Source organism: Eleutherodactylus coqui, chromosome 6, assembly GCF_035609145.1.
Source record: "Eleutherodactylus coqui strain aEleCoq1 chromosome 6, aEleCoq1.hap1, whole genome shotgun sequence".
Taxonomy (NCBI): Eukaryota; Metazoa; Chordata; class Amphibia; order Anura; family Eleutherodactylidae; genus Eleutherodactylus; species Eleutherodactylus coqui.
The window spans coordinates 187,042,554-187,061,094 of NC_089842.1; the positions used below are offsets into that span (position 1 = coordinate 187,042,554).

Consider the following 18,541-nt stretch of genomic DNA (forward strand, 5'->3'; position numbering starts at 1 on the left):
CAGTAATTGCTTATCAAGGAAGGGTTTTAAATACAAGCCCTTCCTTGAAAAACAAGAAAATCACAAGGTGATTAAAAAAAACAAAACAAAAAAAAAAAACCCACACCTTTCGTCAGCTAACGGCTCTTTTCCTGTACTGCTCTGAGGAGTATTCAGCAGGCGGGGATTTAAAATCCCCGCCTGCTGAATGCGCTGCCTCTAATTGGCTGCGCACTGTGACCAATCAGAGGCATCTCTCAGCTATTGAATGACAGCTTAGAGCTGCCTCTGATTGGTCCCTGTGCTCAGCCAATCAGAGGCAGCACTCACCCATTCATGCTCATGCGGCAAATGTGTTCTTCATCCCCGCAGGGGATTTAGAATTCCTTCGCTGCCTCTGTCACAGATGTGGCAGGTACAGCAGGGAATTCTTTTTGCACACGGGAATAAAGGAAACATCTGGTGCATGCGGCAGATGTGTTCTTCACCCCAGCGGGGACACGGCAGCGGTAGACAGGTAAGTTTTGTTTGTTTTTACACTAAAATTGTTGTTTTGCAGGGAAGGGCTTATATTTAAAGCCCTTCCCTGAAAAACAATTACGGGTTGCCGGCAGACCATTGTCTTCAATGAAGCCACCGGCCGCGGCTCCAGTGAAGACAATGCGTGCATTCCCTATTGTGCACGCATGTCCTATCTTTACAGGCACGCATCTGTAAAACACGGACATGTGAACACACCATAAGGAATGCATTGCTTGTAGTAGACGCATGTTTTTGTGCGTGCGTACGCATGTACAAAAACACGCTCGTTTGAAGCCACCCTTATGCAGAAAACAAGTTGTTTAACTTGCAAAACCATGCATCCATCAATAAGTTGAAGACTAAGTTTGGCTGCTGCTATGTGGTACCGTAGCATAGAGCTAGCAGTGTACATACCGTTACTCTGTGGTAGAGGGGTGTACTGTGTTTGGGCTGGTGGTGGTAATGGCAGCGGCTGTGGTGTAAACACATTTTCTTCTACCACCAAAGGTGAAAGTGGTTCTTGTTTAATTATTACTGATGAATCAGGGATTGCAAAAGCAGATGCAAATGGTGGGGAGGACACAGGAACAGAAGATGGCAAGATGGGGCTGGCTGATTTTGTCTGTGGTGACCGATAAGCTGGAGTTTCCAAGAGATAAGGAAATGTATTTCCTGGAGATGCAATTGGTGTCTGTAGATCGCTGTTTCCTCCCTCTTCACCATCATTGGTAGGTTCATAAGTCTCTGTTTAAAAAGGGAAAATACTGTTATACTGTAAAAACTTTGCCTGCAGTAGAATAGATTTCCTTGGTATATTTTACAATACAAAGTTAAAAACATCAGAACAAAATTAAAAGCATGTTATTTTATTCTATAGGGAAGGGTTAAATGAAGAGATACAATTACGTAAATTCATTACTGCACTTCTAAAAATAGAGAAAATATACACTGGATCTTAATTTATTTCTACCTTGAAGTCCTTGCAAAATCTGAATCCTCCGTGTTCTCATGGCACTCATCTCCATTGTTATCTGTACAACAAAGGAATTAAACAGCAAGAAAAAGTTTTAGTCTTATTTATAAAAAATAAAGAAAATAAGAATTTTTTTAAATTCACTACTTTTCTAATTGTTCAACTTTACGCTCAAAATGCACTTCTAAAGTGAGGGAACTTAGAAAACACAATCTTTTAACAAACTACCGTATATTCCAGCGTATAAGACGACCTTTTAACCCTGAAAAATCTGCTCTGCAGTTGGGGGGGGGGGGGGGTCGTCTTATACGCCGGATATACAAAAAAAAAGGAATACTCACCTCCCCCGGCGCTGCTGCAGGTTGTCGCTCCCTCCTCGTCCCCGATAGAGCATTGCTTTCTGGATGCAGGGCCTGAAATCCCCACCTCCAGAAAGCTAATGCTGTGATTGGCTAACTCACGTGGCGTCAGCCAATTCCAGTCATTCAATGACATCATTGAATGGCTGTGATGGGCTAACTCACGCGGCGCCAGCCAATCATAGCCATTCAATGATGTCATTGAATGGCTGTGATTGGCCGACGCCGCATGAGTTAGCCAATCACAGCATTAGTTTTTTGGAGGCGGGGATTTCAAGCCTGGCATCCAGAAAGCAATGCTCTGTCGGGGACAAGGAGGGAGCGGCAGCCTGCATTAGCGCCAGGGAAGGGGAGACCTGCTTTTTTTTTTTTACACCGTATTCCCGGCGTATAAGGCGACAATTGGGGAGGGTCGTCTTATACGCCCATTCGCCTTATACGCCAGAATATACGGTAGACCACAGACACACACAACTATAATTGGTCCAATAAGGAGCGCTTGTCTCAACTGTTTGTGTGTTTCCAGTACCAAACTTTTATTTGGCAGATCACAAAGTTTACTTCGTGCCTTTGCAATATCACAAGAATATGATGCAGACTAAAGGGCCTTTTACAGGATCGGCTGACAGATCAAGAATGCTTGCACTAACGGTCATTTCCTCTTTCATCAGGCTATGTGAAGTCATCATGTCAGTTTTGACATCAATTACCCAATAAAAGAGCAAAATTTTTTTTTAAATTTTAGGTTAGCATCTTTCACACGGCACAATTCGTTACTATAAGCAGCATATCTCCTGTTACACAAGTAGATGTGCTGCCAACAGTGAGCAAATAGTATAGGTGACAAACGATCACTTGTCCCTCAAATCCTGAATCAGTCTGTGTGAAGGCCAGACAGACAAGCGTAGATTTCATTGATTGGCGCTCCTCGCATGGCTTATGTCGAGCCGTGGAAAAAGACCCTTACCTGCTGTTTTAGCACCATAAGACGCTGAACTTCCATGTAAGCTGCTTGTAGAGAAGCTCGAGCCTCTAGAAGGTTGTTGTCAATTCCCTGCAGCGAGTTATTCAGCTCTTCTTCTTTTAAGGAGATGTTTAACAGCTGATCCACTTGGGAACGCTCTGGCGGAACAAAGAGTAGTTCAAGAAAGGTCAAAATATAATCCTTAGTGAAAAGCAAAAAAAACACAAAAAAACAAAATTGAAATTAAGTAGTTTGTGACATTGGCAAAAATATATATTTCTATAACCTTCTACTACTTCTAAGACGTTTGTAAGAATGTATTTCTTTCTGTGTTTTTATCCAGCAATTTTAATTTGTTGCAGCTTCATAAAACTCAAGACTATTTTCCTTTTGCTGGTAAAACAATGATTATGACCCTCCCATCTAGTAGTACAAAGCACTAGCATAGCGGGGGACCTGTCCCTCACTAATTCACAGCAGCTCCTCACTATAAGGGCCACAGTCCCTAGCTCACAGCAAGACATCTCAGGGGTTACTCATCTCTCACAAACGGAGGTTTGCAGTCTATTACTGGTTGATGTATGACGCTTCCGGCAGTGGTGTGGTCGAAAAAAGAACAATGCAACAAAATCACACATCACTGCCATTCTATCACAGACTTTGTATGTGACTATTTCTGTAGCATAAGGCGGAACTTGGTGCAGTCAGTGACAGCACCAGGTCCCGTGGGTGTAAGCACTCCGCCACCTTGAAGGCAGGTTTTGTCCAGCCATAGGATAAGAGTTGGAGGGAACAGACCTTCTCCTAATAAGGTTTTCTAAAAATTTTAAATGTGTGTTTTTCTGGTATTTTTCAAGATGTATAAAACACAGGGAAATAAAATGACAATGTCTCAAAGGGGAAAAACAGAACGTAAAACACCTTGTGTGTGTGTATGTACACATACTATATATATTTATTACACACACACACATATACATATACACACACATACATAATTTTTTTTTACTAGTTTTTATAGCTGTGTCTTTTGTTCATGCAGCGAAAGACCAGATATATTTATTACCTTTTCGTCCTCGTATTTTTCTTCTTTTAGTGTTTCTTTCAAGGTTTGAGGTTTCAGGGCAGGAACCATCCTTAACAAAGCAAAAAGATCAGTATTGGTAATCAAATAATTCATAGAAGAAAAATGAAGATAAATTAGTTTTGAAAGCCATGGATTATCTTTTGGAAGTTTATAAACCAAGAAATAGTTTACTATGCAGAGGGCACAAAAGTGCTATTGTGTCAAGATAGTAGGCCAATAGTCTTACGTAACATTCAAAAAAGCCCTAACATAATACAAACCTTAAATCATCAACTCTGCCTTAGAAACTAGATTATATCATTAGATTTAAATAAAGTAAAACTAAAGGATCAGTGTGAGTTGATAAAAACTTTGAATAATAGAAAACCTACCACAGTGGCCCGTCTTTTCTTTCCAACTCCAGGACCATCATATTGTTCAGTACCAGAAGTACAGCTATCAGTAGCTCCATCAGCATTAATGGCTTCTATAAATGTAGCAGCCCTGAGAACCATAGCTTCACTAGCGTTCGGACACATGCTCAAGCCGTCTGAGGCTGCACAGGTTTCCACATTACTCCTTTGACTTTGTGAGGTTTCAGAAAATACTGGGCTAGAAAGATCTAAAGTGTCCACGGCAGAAGGTCTAACGTGATTGTTTTGCTCTTCATTCTGCCGTGTACGTTGCATGAAATTAGAGGACACTTGCCCAGTTCTTCCTTGTGCCGTTGGCTGGGCTGAAATGCTTTGGTCACCACATGACTCTCTGCTATGACTGTTAAAAATGGCAAAAACAGAGGCCTTTTCCACAATAACACTGCTTTCAGAGAGGCTCCGCTTCCGTGATGAACTCAGGGGACTTGCTGTGATAGCTTCCCAATGGTAACTTTCAATCCCCAAGTCTGATTCCTCATCAAAGTCAAGACCTTCCTGTTCACTTTGAACCTGTGCTACCATTTCTATACCAAATCTGAGAAAACAGAAAAGAAACATTGTTCATGAAATGTAACAATCCCACTCTCCAAATAAAAATGTGTCATTAAAGGACCTTTCCAAAATCTAAAAATCTTGCCAGTGTTTCTTCAACAAACGGCGCCACTCTTGTTAATGTGCTGTATCTGGTATTTCAGATTAAGACTATATTAATTAAAAGGGATTGCTTCAGGAAAACAATCCTTGTCTATATGCCTTAGTAGAATATATGGACATGATACAGGAGGGGAGGGGGGGGGGTCCCTTTATGAGAAAGATCTGGTGGACTCAAAGTCCTTGTATAACCTGGATGGCCATGCATCTGAAGGTCTCTCTCTGTAGCAAAATGTCTGGCTGACTGAAGCATTGTCAGGCACAATCCTTTGTTTGCCAGGGGTGCCACTCCTGATAGGCCCCTTTTAGTAAATACTTTCACTTCCTAAAACATGACGGAATTGTAAGAAAAGTTGTTCAGAATCTTTATTACTTGGTGAATACAACTATATTTACTAAAACAGATATGTCACGTTTTAAATGGGGTTCGAGCTGCAATACCCAGATACGGCCCATGGACAAGTGTGGCAAGGTTTTCGTTTACAAGCAACCTTTAGACAATCTCTTTAAACAGGACATGTCATATGTCTAGGTCACCGGGACTGGCTGTATAATTTTACAGACACAGCCCAGCTAACTATCACTGCCCATCATTTCTTCATATTCACCCCTTTGCCCGCACAGCCCTGGGCAGTAAATCTATTAAGTGGGTGGTCTCCTGCGCTCACTTTCAGTGGGTGATGAGAATGGATGAAGGAAACCCAATATTACTCATTGATATTGAGCGGTGGAGACCACCCACTTAATAGATTCACAGTACGAGGCGCAGACCTAAGAAGAGCCTATACGGGTGAATGGTTTGAGTTTGAGGAAAATATCGGCAGCGGTTGAATCAGCGGGGCAGTGTCTGCAAAGCTACGATGCCAGCCCTGCTGACAGAAACATGACCGGTCCTCTATAAAAGTCAAGATTTAGATATATTGCTGATTAATCTTTATGCTTAATAATGGGTTCATTGGTCAACAAGTAGCATCACTATATTCTACAAAGTGTAGATGTGCATGCTAAAGGGTTTGTACCAGGATCACAAGTTCTTTACTATCCACAGGATAGGTCATAAATTGCTGTTTGGTTGGGATCTCTCTACTTAGACCCCTGACGATCCTGAGAATGGTGGTCCCACGTTCTCCTCTGCCTGTCACTGTGGGGTTGCTTCTCCCCTACAGTGAGGACAGAATGAACAGAGTGCTGATGGAAAATGTGACACTTTCATTTGTTTTAATGGTGCTGACGAAAACTTGTGTAACTCCCCAGTCCCATTGAAAGAGAATGGAGTGTCTGAGCACTTGCGTGACCACTGCTCCATTCAGTCAATGTGGGAGGCAGTAAGCCCACAGTGAGGATGATAGTAGATACGAGACTCCTGTGCTCAGAATCAGTGGGTGTCTCAGCGGGAAGGGCCCCCACCTATCAGCAACGTATTCCCTATTCTGTGGGTAGGGAATAGCTTGTGATCCTGGTACAACCCCTTTAAGCTGGGACATGTAGTTTCAGGTCGCCGGTGTTAAACTGGAGCTGTGTATCCTAGGTGTTTCAATGTTAACAAGCAAGATAAACACAAAAAGACAAACCTGGGCAAACCTTTGCCTAGTTCCTGCTTTTTTTTGGTCACATGCTGGATGACCTGTTCCCAATTTACATTCCTTCTCGAAGCATTGAGAATTTGCCGTAGGGTTGGTTTAAGACCTGAATCCTTGTCAGTCTCACTTTTACGATGACCACTTACATTTCTGATGCGCCGTGCACTATTGAGGTTGGGCTCAGGAAGATGCGATCCAACTTTGCTTCGGGAACTAATGTGTCTAGTTAGATCTCTTTGCAGGGAAACAGGAAGTCCTAGTTTGCTTAATTTTGGTAAAATTGGATTGGCCGAATGTGTAGCACCTTTTTGCAGTTCAAGATCGGAAACACTTTCTAAGCTTTCATTATAGTCTTGACAAAGATGAGAATTTCTGTTATCTTCACCAAGAGACTCGGGGTCCCCGTGTGAAATAGCAGGTTTGTCTGTGAAAGGGACAGAAGATGCACTAGAGGGAGTGCAGTCCACAGTTTTTAAGTCTTCATCTAGTTCTTGCTTGAAATTTGAGTAAGAGTTGTTGGACTCTGCGACAGTAGATAATTTTGCCCCACAACAGAACAAGTCATCATCACTCACATCTTCTAAGGTATCATCAGAGGAAATACTGGCCTGAAAGGAATTTTTAGATGGCTCAGCTCTTGTAGTGTTTTGATTGCTAGCGGTATCGCTCATAGACTGTACATATGGACTTTGAATTGCCTGGCTGCTGCGTAGCATCTCTTTAGCCTTGCGCAGTACCTCACTAAGAGTTTCAACTGGTTCTTTCTTATTGCCATTTTGGGTCTCTTCATTAGTCTTGGCATTTTTTGATGCACTTCGCAACCTGGATATGTAAGAATTGGACCTAATTGTTTCTAAATTAAGAGCACTTAATCGATTCTGTCTCTCTCCATATGAAGTAGAAGAACTTAGTTTTACACCTTTTAAAGGGTTTTTTTGATCTCTTTTCAGAGTCAAAGTTTTTATATCCGATATATTGCGTAGCGGGGATTTCAACGAAGGCATGCGGCAGGTCTTCAATTCACTGTGGTCTGTTTTCTTTCCTTCTGAGTATCCAGTGCAAGAATCAGGCACATTTTTGGCTCCTGATAGTTGGTCGGTCTTTGGATCTTCACTCTTGGTATTCTCTGATCGATCAACTAGATCCTTGTCAACAGATTGCTGGGTTACTGGTTGCATCTCTGAGGTTTTTTGTGATGGGTAAGGAGACCATCGATGGGGTTTCTCTCTTGGTGGGTTATTGCTCTTTTCTGAGCAAAGTGTAGATTTTGTTTTAGATAACAAGTCTATACTTTCTGGCATCTTAAACCCCAAAAAGTCATCTTCTATATGTTTATCACTAGTAAAGTCATCTGTAATTCCTGAAGTGTCCACCTTAGAAGTGGATGAGCTATCTGTATTTCCTGAAGGGTTTATATTAGTGTTTGGTAAAGGTGTTATATTGATGGTTTTACTTTTAACTTTCTTCCTTTTAACTTTCAACTTTTTTCCATTACAGAAAGAGTTGGGCGCGCAATTTTTTGAATTCCACCTTGGATCCTTCTCCTGAGCCGCGGCGTCACAGTGCTTCGGTGGTCTGTTTCTTCCTTGAGGAAACGGGTCAATATTGCCACCAAAGTTCCACTGATCACCGTTGTATGAATTAGGTTGCCAGTTTCCACCACAGTTTCTAGGAGGCTGGTTGGGAAAATTTCCATTACCTTCTTGAAGCCAATGAAAATTTCTACCTGCGCTTCTTTGGTGCCAGCTGGTTGCCCCCCCTGCATTTGAGTGCCAAGAGCCTCCAACATTAACATGGATCACATGTTGATTTGAAGGACTGTTGGTATGCCAACCAGCTCTCCCCCTTGGATTACTGAGGTGTCTATTAGGATTGTGGTTTAAAGCAGAATGTAGAAAAGCCTGTCTTGGATCACTGAAGCAGTTATTTTGCCACTGCCAATCCCTATCCGATGGATCTCGAAGCCACTCTTGCTGGGCTGTCTCTGGATATGGAGAACAGTCCTCTCTACTCCTCTGAAACGTATCAGCTTCCTGTCCTTTGGAGGAGTTGAAGGCTTCCTCTTGCCTAAATTAAAATTAAGAAAATAAAGTGGTTTATAAAAAAAGAACAAACACACAATTAGAGAGCATACATGTGAAAATAATGGGTAAATGTAACAAACTCTTTCAGTATAAAGGTACAATGTCATACATAATGCTTGAATTAAAAAGCTAAGAAACATGCAATATTGCAGAAATTTGTGTGCACACAGACACAAGCATCCTTCTGCTGCATTTTGTAATAATGTGGGACCGAAGAAAGTTTTTGAAGGTGTAAAATTGGCCCAAAACATAGGGAAAATATATTTTTGTAACAAGTGGCAAAAGGGAAAACCATAAAATACCTAGGAGATAAAGCTACCGTATATACCGGCGTATAAGACGACTTTTGAACCCTGAAAAATCTGCTCTGCAGTCGGGGGTCGTCTTATGCGCCGGTAATACAAAAAAAAAAAAAGTGTAAAAAAAAAAAATTCATTACTCACCTCCCACGGCGTTCTGTCGCGCTCCGGCAGGATGTCGCTCGCTCCGGCAGGCTGTCGCTCGCTCCTCGTCCCCGGCGCAGCATAGCTTTCTGAATGCGGGGCTTGAAATCCCCGCTTCCAGAAAGCTAATACACATGCCGGCAGCCATGACAGCATTGAATGGCTGTGATTGGCTAAAGCACACGTGGCTTCAGCCAATCACACTATTCAATGACATCATTGAATGGCTGTGATTGGCTGAAGGCGCACGTGTTAGCAATCACACCCATTCAATGATGTCATTGAATAGTGTGATTGGCTGAAGCCACGTGTGCTTTAGCCAATCACAGCCATTCAATGATGTCATGGCTGCCGGCGTGTGTATTAGCTTTCTGGAAGCGGGGATTTCAAGCCCCGCATTCAGAAAGCTATGCTGCGCCGGGGACGAGGAGCGAGCGACAGCCTGCCGGAGCGAGCGACATCCTGCCGGAGCGCGACAGAACGCCGTGGGAGGTGAGTAATGAATTTATTTTTTTTTCTCCACTGTATACCGGCGTATAAGGTGACAGTTGGGGGGTCGTCTTATACGCCCCGTCGCCTTATACGCCGGTATATACGGTATATACAGAGGCTCTAGAAAGTCTTCAGACCCCTCCATCTTTTTTATATTTTGTTATGATCTTAAAATAAAAAAAATATAATTCTGATTTTCCACATCACTCCGCATTCAATACCTCATATTGACAAAGTGAAAACAGATGATTAATCTCTGCAAATTTGTAAAAGAGAAAAACAAACATTGTGCATTAACATAAGTATTCACACCCTCTTTCTTGATTATCTTTGAGATATTTCTACACTTTGATTGGAGTCACCTGTGGTAAATTCACTTGATTGTATATAATTTTAAAAGACACAGCCCTGTCTATATAAAAAGTCTCACAGCTCACAATGCATATCAGTCAAAACCAAGCCTGGAGGAGAAAAGAAGAGCCTGTAGAGCTCAGAGACAGTATTATGTAGAGGAAGAGCACTGGAGAAGGCTACAAAAAAAAAATGTCTGCTGTACTGAAGGTTCCCAAAAGCACAGTGGCCTCCATAATTCTTAAATGGTAGAAGGTCAACCATCGCTACAGGACTCCATCATTCTGAGCTTTATGGCAGTGACCAGAAAGAAGCCTCTTAGTAAAAGACACATGAAAACTGCCTGGAGTTTGCCTAAAAGCACCTAAAAGGACTCTCAGGCTTTGAGAAACCAGTTTCTCTTGTCTAATTAAACAAAATTGAACATTTTGGCCTCAAAGCAACATTACGGGCCTGGAGAAACAGAGATGGCCACACAAATTTCCCTGATTGCTTGATGCACACTACGCATTAGTATGCATCATTCTTCTAAGACATTACCCATTGCTGCCCACATGATCAGTGCTGACCAGTCAGAGCAGCATGTAGTGTCTTAGATTACCAACACAGGCTATTCACAGTGTGCACCAGGTAGTCAGAGAAGCAGTTCTGCCATCTTTGTTTCCCCAGGTCCACAGGATCACTTTAATTCTAAGCATTATGTCTGTAGGAAACCAGGCACTGCCCATCACCTGCCCAATACCTTCCCTACAGTGTAGCCTTGTGGTGGCCGCATCATGCTGTGGGGATGTTTATCAGCAACTTATACAGGAAGACTTGTCAGGGTGGATGGAAGGCTGAATGGAGCAAAGTTTAGAGATATTCTTTATAAAATCCTGATCCAGAGTGTAAGAAACCTCAGACTGGGCAGAAGGTTTACCTTCCAACAAGACAAACACAGAAGCAGCTTAGGCCCAACTCTCTATGCCCTTGAGTGGCGCAGCCAGAGACCTTACTTGAACCCAATCGAACATCTCTGGAGAGACCTGAGAATGGCCGTCCACAGATGGCCCCCATCCAACCTGACAGAGCTTGAGAGGATTAGTGAAGAATGGCAGAAAATCCACAAATCCAGGTGTGCAAACGTTGTGGCATCATAGCAAAGAAGACTAGAGAATGTCAATGCTGTCAAAGGTTCTTCAACTAAGTACAGGGTGTGAATATCTATGTCAATAGAAAATGCTAGCCTTTTAATTTTTAAAAAATTAACAAAAATTCTGTTTTCACTTTGTCATTATGGGGTACCGAGTGCAGAATGATGGGGAAAACTTGTGTTTTTTTTAAATTTGCACAAGACCACAACATAACAAAATGTAAAAGAAACCCCAAAAACTAATACGGTGTTAAGACTTTTCAGACCCACTTCATGTTTTCTTTGGACATCCCCAAGTACATATGTCCACTTAGGCTAAAGGATGATAACAGAGGGGGTTCTCTCACCAAGGGCAGCATAAAGTAGTGACAGACAAGCTATTTTCAATTCTATTTGTCCTGTGTAGATGCAGGACCCTATTGGGTACTGAGCAAGAAATAGCTCATTATTAGTTGCTAGTTGCTGCATCTCAGCTCACTGAAATGAAACAACTACTGAGCGACTTCTCGCTCAGTGTAAACAGGCAGTAGTTCATCTTTGAATGACTACCTGTTCACTCTGAATGGAGGTGGCCGAAAGAGATCTTTGGCCCGCTCTGCCTCTATTCACTGGACGACTATCGCTCCTGTGTGAAAGCATAAGAGCGACATTTGTCCCTAGTAAAAGTATCCCAACAGCTTTAGGTTGTGTTAAAACCTGCACATGCATGCTGGGTCCAACAGGGGTCAGAAACTCCCCTCCTTTACGAAGCTGCCATACTGTAATCGATAGCATTTCTGTTGTAATTGTCACTTCCGCAAAATATTGATCAACTTTGAAAACCCATCTGGGCCGCAGTAAAGATAGATTTACAGTACGAAATATAAAAAGTTCTCGGTGTCTTAGTCATAGAATACAGGAGTCAGAGACCTGATGATTAAAGTACACATGGCATCTGAGGTCAAACAAGGTTACTCCACTTCACATTGCTCTGCTGGTCTGATGAGCTATCAAAATGTTCTAAAAGTGAATGTGTGTGAAGTATTTAGAAATGCCATTTAAAAATACATACTATAAGGTGAATTAAAGGAGTAGTCCTAGAAGCTGTCTGATCAAAAGGGTCTCACCAGTCATCCAACCGATCGGAATAACGGGGGTCCCACGTCCCTCTTTCTAGAATGCAGCATCAGCAGACATGCATGCTTCCACTCCATTCAATGTGATGGGACAACCAGATAGCCAACTACTTGTACCTGGTTATCTCCGGCAGTCCCACTGAATTGAATGGAGCAGCAAAGTGTTTGTTTAGCTACCACTCCATTTAAACTTTTCTTCTATTGGGAAGGGGTGTAGTGAGGAAGAAAAAGGGAGACAGGACCCCTGTTCTCACGGTTGGCAGGTGTTGGGCCCCAACTGATCACATATTTATCGCCTATCATGCGTTCGGTAATAAACATGGATTCTGGAAATAATCTTTTTAAGGCAAAAATTAGATTTAATTTCTGCTAAAAGCCCATCCCGAACTACCAAAGTAATGCTATCAAACAGATAAAGCATAAGAATGAATTAACTTACCGGCTTTGTTCCTTCCTTTTATTAATCAATTGGATAAGTTCCTTGTCGAAGTATTCTTCCTCTGCCTCCTCCTCTTCTTCCTTCTCCAGGGCATCAACATTATCTTTATGGAGCTGGCTAGAGATGTGCTTGGCATAAGTTGACAGGCCCACCACCGTCACTCTGCAGACACGGCATTCATGGTTGCAGTCTCTGGGGAGAGAGGCAGAAGTGGGGCACTCAATTCTTCCGACAGGCATTGCTGACAAATGCGGGCTATGCTGTGTCCCCTCTAAGGGCAGGCTCTCTTTGAACAATTGCTATAGTGCTAAGAAACTTTCTGGCACAGAGAAAGTTTATTCAGCGACTGCTTCACCGTTTTACCTTGCGTTTTCGGTTATGGAACGATTACGGAAAATAAACCGCTAGGTTAGATTTTTCTCCAACAATTAAGAGGCTAAGCTTCAAAAATAAAAGAAATAAAAAAAGGAAAATCTTCTTTAATTGTTGTACTGAAAATCTTGCCCACAGAGGACGCACAGCATAGAGGAAGGGAGGCCGAGCAGGGGAGGGAGCTTACAGAGCTAGTTCCTCCAGCCCTGAAGCCCAGGCATGGTGTCAGCTGCAGTGAGCGCTCCCGTCACACGCTTCACTTTTATTTCTAGCACCACACAAGTTCAGAAAGGGTACAAGGGGGGTGGGCCGGCAGCCAATCACATGGCTGTAACTGGACCCAGGACAGCTGAAAGGCAGGTTGGAAATATGATGAGAGTGATGGCCTAGTATCCAACACATTGACTACAACAAACTGCATTATGTGGCATGAGGCTGATTCAATGTGCGGGCATTAACAGCTGCAGGGGCACAAGCGGTGGCTACAGCTGTGCCCCGACTTACATCAGCACCATGACCAAGGGGATTCAGACTTTTCTGTACAGACTCAGAGCTTGTTTTGGCAGTTCCTTAAAGGGGTTGTCCGGTTACCAGATGAAGTTCCTGCTAGAGCTCCAACTGACTTACAATAAGAAAGAGCCACACTTACCCGTCTTCTCCTGCAAAGATCCAGTGCCATTGCCCAGCCATCTTCCTGGGGTTGGTTGTGAAGGACTTTGTCATCTGACCGCTGCAGCATCACTGTTCTAAACTCCTAGAACCATGGCGCCCTGGATGTGAGCGCTGATGCCAAGAGAACTGGCAGACTGCAGCGGTCAGGCGACTTCCTACGACGACATCTTTATATTATACACTTATTATAATATATATTTTATATTAATAGCTGGATTTATTTTGTTTCATGTATATCATATTTTATCTTATACATATATAGACTATATATTTTATATTATACTAGCTTACCCGTCGCGCGTTGCTGCAACATCAGACGAAAGGAAAATCAAGGAAACTCGTTCTTATAACATTGAATTTACATTGTGTCTTATGTTGTTTTAATTCTATGTATTTAATCAAGTGCTTGTGGATACACATTTTTTGTTTTTCCGTCTGGTGCGTACACGAATCAATCCGAAGGTTTTCCGACACGTGAGCTGGCCACATACAGTTGTCCATGTGAGAAGCACGGATTCTCCAAATCTAGCCCACACACAATTTCAAGTTTCTATTACATTGGGAAGTGAGAGAATTAGATTCCGTACGTAAAATTTGGACGCTAATTGTTTTGCGCTTAGAATTGAATAATCGAGTTGGGACCCATTAACTTTTCCTATTTATGACATAATCAATGCTCGTGCCAAATTTCCCGTTTCTATGACATTGGGAAGCGAGAAAATTAGATTCCGTACGTAAAATTTGGACACTATTTCTTTTGCGCATAGAGCTGAATAATCGAGTTGAGACCCATTAACTTTTCCTATTTATGACATAATCAATGCTGGAAATCGAACGATCTACGTGGGGGGGGGGGTCGTAACTGTTGACGACGCACGCACCATTTATAAAATTTGGACGCTAATTCTTTGGCGCTTACAATTGAATAATCGAGTTGGACCCAATAACTTTTCCTATTTATGACAATCAATGCTCGTGCCAAATTTCAAGTTTCTATGACATTGGGAAGCGAGAAAATTAGATTCCGTACGTAAAATTTGGACGCTAATTCTTTGGCGCATAGAATTGAATAATTAAGTTGGGACCCATTAGCTTTTCCTATTTATGACATAATCAATGCTCCTGCCAAATTTCATGTTTCTACAACATCGGGAAGTGAGAGAATTAGTGGCAATGATGGAAATCGAACGATCTACGTGGGGAGGTCGTAACTGTCGACGACGCACGCACGCACCATTTATCGTAGCATAAATGTACTATGCCTATAATCTTCCCAGGAGTGTACTCAACAACTTCCCAAAGTTTCATGGCGATCGGATGAATGGCGTAGTAGCGCATAAAGGACAAACAGACACGCACGCATACAGACATACATTCAATTTTATATATATAGATGTGTTAATTTATTAAAGTGTGTGATATAATATATATATATTGCTACTTTTTGATAGTATTAATGTGTTTATTAATGTGCTCTATATTTATATTTGAATTAAAAAAATATATATTATGTATGTACCCTTTTTTAAGTTTTAATTAGTTTTTTTTATATAGATTTCCATTTTCTTATCCACTTTTCTCATTCTGAATTTTATTTCTTATACTTATCAGTTAGTTTGCATGTTTTAACCAGCCAAACTGATGAAGGGTTGTGACCCTGAAACACGTTGCCATATGCTGACTTTTCACATCCATAAAAGAAAAGTTTTAGGATTTTCAATTGCCACCAAGTTCAGTGTTGCACCTATTTACCGATCCTTTTAAGAGTCATTTACACGTAGAGATGATCGCTCAGAATTCGCTCAAAAGACAGTTTGAGTGACAGTTTTGAGCGATCATGTTGCATAGCTACTAATGGGCACTAATACCTATTAGGAGCTTATTAGCTTCCTTGCATGTAAATGAGCCTCCCTTTGCTATATGCAGATAACAGCAGGTGATTTGTTATCTGCATACAACTCCCTCGTTCTCCCGGGGGACAGCAGCTGAAAACAAGGTTATCAGCTGCTCCTGCGAAGATTTACAGCGTGCGGTCCGTGGTATCAGCTGGCCGGCCGAACAATGGTTTTTCTGCTGAACTAAAAATCATTGTTCGGCTGAAAAGCTAACGATAATAGCATTATATGCAACAATTAACACTCAAAAGGCATCTTTTTTTATGCTGACTGATAGTCAGGGATAACGAGAAGTGAACAAATAGTAAACGTAATTTTGCATTGACACGGGACGATTATCGCTCATTTTCGTTGCGATAATCGTCCGGTATAAATGGCCCTTAAGGTAAAAACCTGGCCCTCCTCCTGTTGGGGAAAACAATCAAACAAGTCATTTCCTGAATGCAAGTGGTACCAAAGTCCTCAGTCGTCCATTAATTTCACTATATTACAGAAATATGCTCAAGTTAAAAGCGATATATATCATACCAAAGATAAATCAATGATCTATGGGAGGGGAGATAAACCGATGCCAAAGAAAAGTGGAATAGTCACCAGTGGAGATCAATCAGATTCCAGCACTCTTTGAGAAAAATCACTTTCTCATCACGTTCATTGGGGGACACGTTCAAGGTCTTGCTGTGTCGCCCAATGATACGGACAAGAAAACCCGATTGGTTTCTGTGGGTAACTATGGCACTTTTCCTTTGCACCAGTCTTGCTACATATCTCTGTTAGTGTTGTGTCAGTTTTACTAGACTCTGGGGACTCTTTGTGCAGGAAATCCTGGTGATCCCCTCATTTAGACTTCCTGTTCGGTAGAAAGATTGGGTATCAAATAAACATCATACAATCTCCCACGTTCCAAATCCATCGAACCCCCCTCACCTCCCCCTCCTTCCCTAGAAAAACAAAAAACGCTGCACTTCTAGGAAACTATGTCACTACATAAGATAGGGGAAGTAAAAGAGTTAAAGGGCCTGTCTTAAGAGTGAAGGCATTTTGCTAGGTCTACAATTTTCCCCTGAAGTTAAGAACTAGGGCTGCTGCACTTCTGTGCACAGCAAAATGGGCAGGAGAAAACCTAGTACAAGGGAACACAGTGATACATCAACACTGCAGTCCGTTGATGCTCAGGATCGATAGGGCTCTTAGAGGTTGAGCGACCACTAATCATAAGGAGATTGCAAATACTATAGGTCAGTGGTGGCGAACCTATGGCACGCAGAGCCTTCCCTGCTGGCACGCGCCACATCGGCCGCTCACCACTTGTGAATACCAGCAGGGGCCACGGCTCCCCTGCCGGCATTCACAAACGGCACTGCTAGCCGCGCTGATCCCGGCACACACTGACTTCAGTCTGCAGCTGGAATCCCCCTCCCCCCTGCCCCGACGTCTCCTACTACTTGGTTCCGCTGGGAGGGGGCGGTGTCCAGCAGCGTGTGTGTCAGAATGTGTGCCGGGAGCATATTAACACTTTCTTCCCCACTTCTGCAGCAATCAGCAATTCCCAGCAACCTGATTGGTTGCCTGATTCACCAAACAACCAATCAGGTTGCTGGGAATTACCTATTGAGGCAGAAGTGGGGAAGAAAAAGTTAATATGCATGCCGGGACCATCGCTGACCAGAAGAGGAGCTGAGCTTACAGGAGGAGAGGAAGGAGGAGGGGGAGGTAAGTATGTGGGTCTCGGGAGGGGCACTGTGGGGTGTCACTACTGCACTGGGGGGGGAGCGTGTCACTACTGCATTGGGGGGCCACGGGGGGGGTGTCACTACTGCACTGGGGGGCCGCTGGGAGGGTGTCCCTAATGCACTGGGGGGCCGCTGGGGGGTGTCCCTAATGCACTGGGGGGCCGCTGGGGGGTGTCCCTAATGCACTGGGGGGCCGCTGGGGGTGTCCCTAATGCACTGGGGGGCCGCTGGGGGGTGTCCCTAATGCACTGGGGGGCCGCTGGGGGGGTGTCACTACTGCACTGGGGGGCGTCTCTAATGCACTGGGGGGCCGCTGGGGGGTGTCCCTAATACACTGGGGGCCACTGGAGGGGGTGTCTCTAATGCACTGGGGGCCGCTGGGGGGTATCCCTAATGCACTGGGGGCTGCTGGGGGGGGTCACTATTATCGCTGTGGGGTGGGGGACACTATTACCGCTAGGGCCGCTGTGGGGTGGGGGTCACTATCACCGCTGGAGCTGCTGTGATGTGGGGGTCACTATTATTGCTGCAGCGTGGGGGTCACTATTACTGCTGGGTGGGGTGTCACTATTACCGCTAAGGCTGCTGTGTGGTGGGGGGGTCACTATTATCACTCTGGGGGGGGGGCACTATTACCGCTAAGGGCCGCTGTGGGGTGGGGGTCACTATTACCGCTGGGGCTGCTGGGGGAGGTGTCACTATTACCGCTGGGGCTGCTGGGGGAGGTGTCACTATTACCGCTGGGGCTGCTGGGGGAGGTGTCACTATTACCGCTGGGGCTGCTGTGTGGTGGGGTATGTTTACATGTGGCGGACATGGGCAGGGCTGTTTCAAAATAAACAGGGTGCAGATTTTGACTACTTTTTGGATGCGGAAATGCTGCAGAATTTTCCACAGAAATTTCTGCTAAGGACATTCTGCAGTATTTCCGCATCCAAAAAGCAGTCAAAATCTGCACGCTGTCTATTTTGAAGCGGCCCTGTCCTTTTTAGAACGACGGGGGTACAATCATACGTCGTGATAAGCCCCGCCCCCTGACGTATTGGCACTTTGCGATAAATAAGTGGGTTTTACGTTGCAGTTTGGGCACTCGGTCTCTAAAAGGTTCGCCATCACTGCTATAGGTCATCACCTTATAAGATAAAAATAGACCCTTAGGTTATCCAAGATATAAGAGGTCTATTAGTGCACATTAAGTGTAGCCATATACATTAGATTTGGATCAGCAAACCCGCAGGTTTCAGCGAGCCCGACCGATCATCTAACATGTATGGCGGCCTCCTGA

The 18,541-nt window shown here is 43.5% G+C and overlaps 1 protein-coding gene across 5 annotated transcripts in view; it reads right to left on the bottom strand.

Annotated features, from left to right (window-relative positions):
* The window catches only part of ZNF106 (zinc finger protein 106), a 74,098-nt gene that overhangs the window by 22,979 nt on the left and 32,578 nt on the right, over nucleotides 1-18,541 (bottom strand). For all 5 annotated transcript variants that reach the window (XR_010793218.1, XM_066608466.1, XM_066608465.1 and 2 more), the window contains exons 4-10: nucleotides 12,585-12,776; nucleotides 6,520-8,595; nucleotides 4,256-4,832; nucleotides 3,864-3,933; nucleotides 2,801-2,955; nucleotides 1,472-1,532; nucleotides 916-1,245 (exon numbers count right to left, since the gene is read on the bottom strand). Coding sequence is in view for 4 of the 5 variants with exons in the window: in XM_066608466.1 (XP_066464563.1) it covers nucleotides 916-1,245; nucleotides 1,472-1,532; nucleotides 2,801-2,955; nucleotides 3,864-3,933; nucleotides 4,256-4,832; nucleotides 6,520-8,595; nucleotides 12,585-12,776 (3,461 nt within the window). In the remaining variant the exon portion in view is untranslated. The remainder of the gene's footprint in view (nucleotides 1-915; nucleotides 1,246-1,471; nucleotides 1,533-2,800; nucleotides 2,956-3,863; nucleotides 3,934-4,255; nucleotides 4,833-6,519; nucleotides 8,596-12,584; nucleotides 12,777-18,541) is intronic.